General features: G+C 43.1%; 1 protein-coding gene across 12 annotated transcripts in view; it reads left to right on the top strand.

The window, feature by feature from the left end:
- The window catches only part of LOC125488063, a 35,679-nt gene that overhangs the window by 17,081 nt on the left and 14,314 nt on the right, over positions 1-4,284 (top strand). For 7 of the 12 annotated variants that reach the window (XM_048620887.1, XM_048620893.1, XM_048620886.1 and 4 more), the window contains 2 exons: positions 2,888-2,935; positions 3,932-3,973. In XM_048620887.1, the coding sequence (XP_048476844.1) occupies positions 2,888-2,935; positions 3,932-3,973 (90 nt within the window). Of the gene's footprint in view, positions 1-2,887; positions 2,936-3,931; positions 3,980-4,284 lie in introns of all 12 variants that reach the window. The other 5 variants (XM_048620888.1, XM_048620883.1, XM_048620884.1 and 2 more) reach the window with 4 other exon arrangements.

The raw sequence follows: 4,284 nt of genomic DNA, 5'->3' as shown, positions 1-4,284 counted from the left end.
TGCAAAGACCAGATCAGGTGAGGGTGAATTAGATTTTTACTGAGACACATTCATTACCCTCACAAAGCTCTTTTTTGAAATTGATCAGTGTTATTTGAAAGATTTTTCTTTGAAGAAGTTGGACATTATGTTGACGACATGAGAACAAGGTCAGCACACTGAGAAAAGGCAGACAGAACCATGATTTAACATGTTGTCTGACAGTGACAACTGCATCCTTAGCATTTTCTCTGTAAATTAATTTCACCATGGCATAGGGATGAGGGCTCAATGGCTTCTTTGGTTGTTAGATTCATGAGCTTGTAACTAGCTCCATTGTGAATGTGAGCAGGGATAATGGTAACATTATCAATATCAACGTTTCAGCTCTCACTTAATTGTGCTTCTGAAAACCGTGTATTGCTGTCAGTACAGACTCCCTGAATTTCCTGTCTCAGTGCTGATCCCCTAAGTGTGCAGCACTCCCTGGATACTGCCCCCTGATGGTGCAGCCCTCCCTCTCTACAGTATCTTGACGGTGCAGCACTCCCTCTGCACTGACCCTTCTGACAATACAGCTTTCCCACTGCACTGTCCTCCCTGACACTGCTGCCATGGCACCGGGGTGAATACTGAATGACTTCTTGGGCTAGAAGTTTCATGATTGTGTAATTAGCATTATTACCAGTGTGAACAGTAATCATGGTAATTACCCATGTTAACAAGTAACCACTCAGTTTTTAGCTGTGACCTGCAGTGAACATGGTATCTCATGGGGTCCTGAACATAACATCTTCAGCATTTTCTCGGTAGATTAATTCTAGTGTATTTGGCAAAGGTGACAGGTCTGAACTGCCACCATGGTACAGGGGTGAGTGTTGAATGGCTTCCTAGGTTGGAAGATTCATGATTGTGTAACTGGCATGTTTGTGAATATGAACAATAATCATGGTAATTTCCTATGTTAACAAGTAACTATGCAATTACTAGCTGTGATGAGCAGGGCTCTAGAGGTCTACAAGATAGCCAGGAAGGAACTGAAGAATGGACTTTGGGGAGCTAGAATTGGGTATGAGAAAACCTTGGTGGGTAGGATCAAGGAAAACCCCAAGGTCTTCTATGCTTATGTGAGGAACAAGAGGATGGCCAGAGTGAGGGTAGGGCCAATCAGGGATAGTGGAGGGAACTTGTGCGCAGAGTCAGAGGTGGTAGGGAAGGTCCTTAATGAATATTTTGTTTCAGTATTCACCTGTGAGAGGGACCTTGACGTTTGTGAGGCCAGCATGAAACATGTAAATATGCTCAAACAGGTTGATGTTAGGAAGGAGGATGTGCTAGAAATTTTGAAAAACACATGATAGATAAGTCCCCTGGGCCAGATGGGATATACCCAAGGTTACTACGGTAAGCAAGGGAAGAGATTGCTGCCCCTTTGGCAATGATCTTTGCATCCTCACTATCCACTGGAGTAGTACCAGATGATTGGAGGGTGGCACATGTCATTCCCTTGTTCAAAAAAGGGGATAGGGATAATCTTGGGAATTACAGACTGGGTAATCTTACTTCTGTGGTGGGAAAATTATTGGAGAGGATTCTGAGGAGATAGTATTTATGATTATTTGGAAAAGTACAGTTTGATTAGAAACAGTTAGCATGGCTTTGTGAGGGGCAGGTCACGCTTCACAACCCTTATTGAATTCTTTGAGGATGTGACAAAACACATTAATGAAGGCAGAGCAGTGGATGTGGTGTATATGGATTTTAGCAAGGCGTTTGATCAGGTTCCCCATGCAGCTCTATAAAACCCTGGTTACACTTGGAATATTGTGTTCAGTTCTGGTCACCTCATTATAGGAAGGATGTGGAAGCTTTAGAGAGGTTGTCCTCTGGGCAATTAGGGATGGGCAATAAATGCTGTCTAATGATGCCCTCATCCCACTCATGAATTAAAAAAAATTACCAGGATGTTGGCTGGACTGGAGGGCAGGTCTTATGAGGAAAGGTTGAGGGAGCTAGGGCTTTTTTTCATTGGAGCGAAGAAGGATGAGAGGTGACTTGATAGAGGTGTATAAGATGATGACAGGATTAGATAGAGTGGATAGCCAGAGACTTTTTCACAGGGCAGAAATGACTATTATGAGGGGGCATAGTATTAAGGTGATTGGAGGAAGGTATAGGGGAGACCTCAGAAGTAAATTCTTTACACAGAGAGTGGGGCGTGTGGAATCCGCTGCTGGCAGTGATAGTGGAGTCAGATACTTTAGAGACTTTTAAGCGACTCTTGGATAGGCACATGGATGATAGTAAAATGGAGGATATGCAGGGTAGTTTGATCTTAGTAGGATAATAGGTCGGCACAACGTCGTGGGCTGGAGGGCCTGTACTGTGCTGTACTGATCTATGTTCTACATGATAACCTCACATTCGTCTTTCTTAAGTTCCCATTTATCGTAATGATCCATGATCCATGATCGTGTATCTAGCATAATGAGGAATGTGAACAGTGAAAATGGGAATTTCCCATGTAAACAGGTAACTCTGTAGATACTGGCTGTGAATAGCAGGCAACATGGTATCTGACAACCTCACTGAATCCCAAAAAAATTGCAGAATTAGCATTTTTTCTGGAAATTAATTTCACCATGGCACATGGATGAGGGCTGAATGGCTTCTTGAGTTCTTAGATTCATGATTGTGTAACTAGCTTCATTATGAATGTGAGCAGGGAAAATATAATTTGTCATGTTGACAAGTAACCGTGCAGTTTTTAGCTGTGACCAGCAGGCAACCTGGTATCTGATGGGGTGCTGAATACTACTACTATAGCATTTTCTCAGTAAATTAATTCTAGTATATCTGGCAACAGTGACATTACTAACATTCAGATGTTTTTATGATTTGTTTCCAGATTGGCTCAAAGTCAGGAATTTCATTGAAAAGACCAGATCAGGTGAGGGTAAGTTAGATTTATGACCCTCACATAGCTCTTGTTTGAAGCTGATCATTCATCACAGTTTTATTTGAATGATCTTTCTTTGCAGAACTTGGACGTTAATTTGACCAAATGAGAACAAGGACAGCACACTGAGGCAGGGCAGGCAGAACCATGATTTAACATCTTGTCTGACAGTGACGCCATCAACATTTTAGCTCTTGCATAATTTTTACCATGTAATGCTGACAGTACAGACTGCCTGAATTTGCTGTCTCAACATTGACCCCCTGATGGCGCAGCACTCATTTGCCACTGTGCCCCCCGACACAGGTATTCCCTTTGCACCGCCCCCCTCCCCCCCTCCACAACTGACAGTGCAGTGCCCCCTCTGCACTGCCACCATGGTTGAGGGCTGAATGCTGAATAACTTTCCTGGGCTGGAAGATTCATGTTTGTGTGATTAGCATAATTACCAGTGTGAACAGTAATCATGGTAATTTCCCAAGCTAACAGGTAACCATGCAGTTACCAGCTGTGATGAGCAGGCTACCTGGTAACGGCACATTCGTCTCCCTGAAGTTCCCACTTATCGTAATGATTCACGATTGTGTATCTAGCATAATGATGAATGTGAACTGTAATAATGGGAATTTCCCATGTAAACAGGTGATTCTATAGGCACTGGCATAGCAGGCTACATGGTAAGCTCATTGACTCCCAGAAAACTACATCCGTAGCATTTTTCTACTGTATTAATTTCACCATGGCATAGGGATGAGGGCTGAATGGCTTCTTGGGTTGTTAGATTCATAAGTGTGTAACTAGTTCCATTATGAATGTGAGCAGGTATAATGGTACTTTCTCATGTTAACAAGTAACTGTGTCGTTTTTAGGCAACATGATATCTCACAGGGTCCTGAATACTACATCATTAGCATTTTCTCAGTAAATTAATTCCAGTGCATTTGGCAACAGTGACATTGCTAACATCCAAATGTTTTTGTCATTTATTTCCAGATTAGCTCAAAGTCAGGAATTTCATTGAAAAGACCAGATCAGGTGAGGGTGAATTAGATTTTTACTGAGACAGATTTGTCACCCTCACATAGCTCTTTTCTGAAACTGATCATCCATCGCAGTGTTATTTGAAAGATTTTTCTTTGCAGAAGTTGGACATTATGTTGTCCAACTGTCCCCTCTGACAATGCAGCACTCCCTCTGCACTGTCCCCTCTGACAGTGCAGCTGTCCCTCTGCACAGCCCCAGTGACGGTGCAGCGCTCCCACTGTACTTCCCCCAGCGACAGTACAGTGCTCCCTCTGCACTGCCCCAGTGACGGTGCAGTGCTTCCTCTACGGCTGCCTCTGATG

The sequence above is a fragment of the Rhincodon typus genome, chromosome 48, assembly GCF_021869965.1.
Source record: "Rhincodon typus isolate 14 chromosome 48, sRhiTyp1.1, whole genome shotgun sequence".
Taxonomy (NCBI): Eukaryota; Metazoa; Chordata; class Chondrichthyes; order Orectolobiformes; family Rhincodontidae; genus Rhincodon; species Rhincodon typus.
Note: the sequence above shows the minus strand (reverse complement) of the source record. Positions and strands in the feature narration are given on the sequence as shown.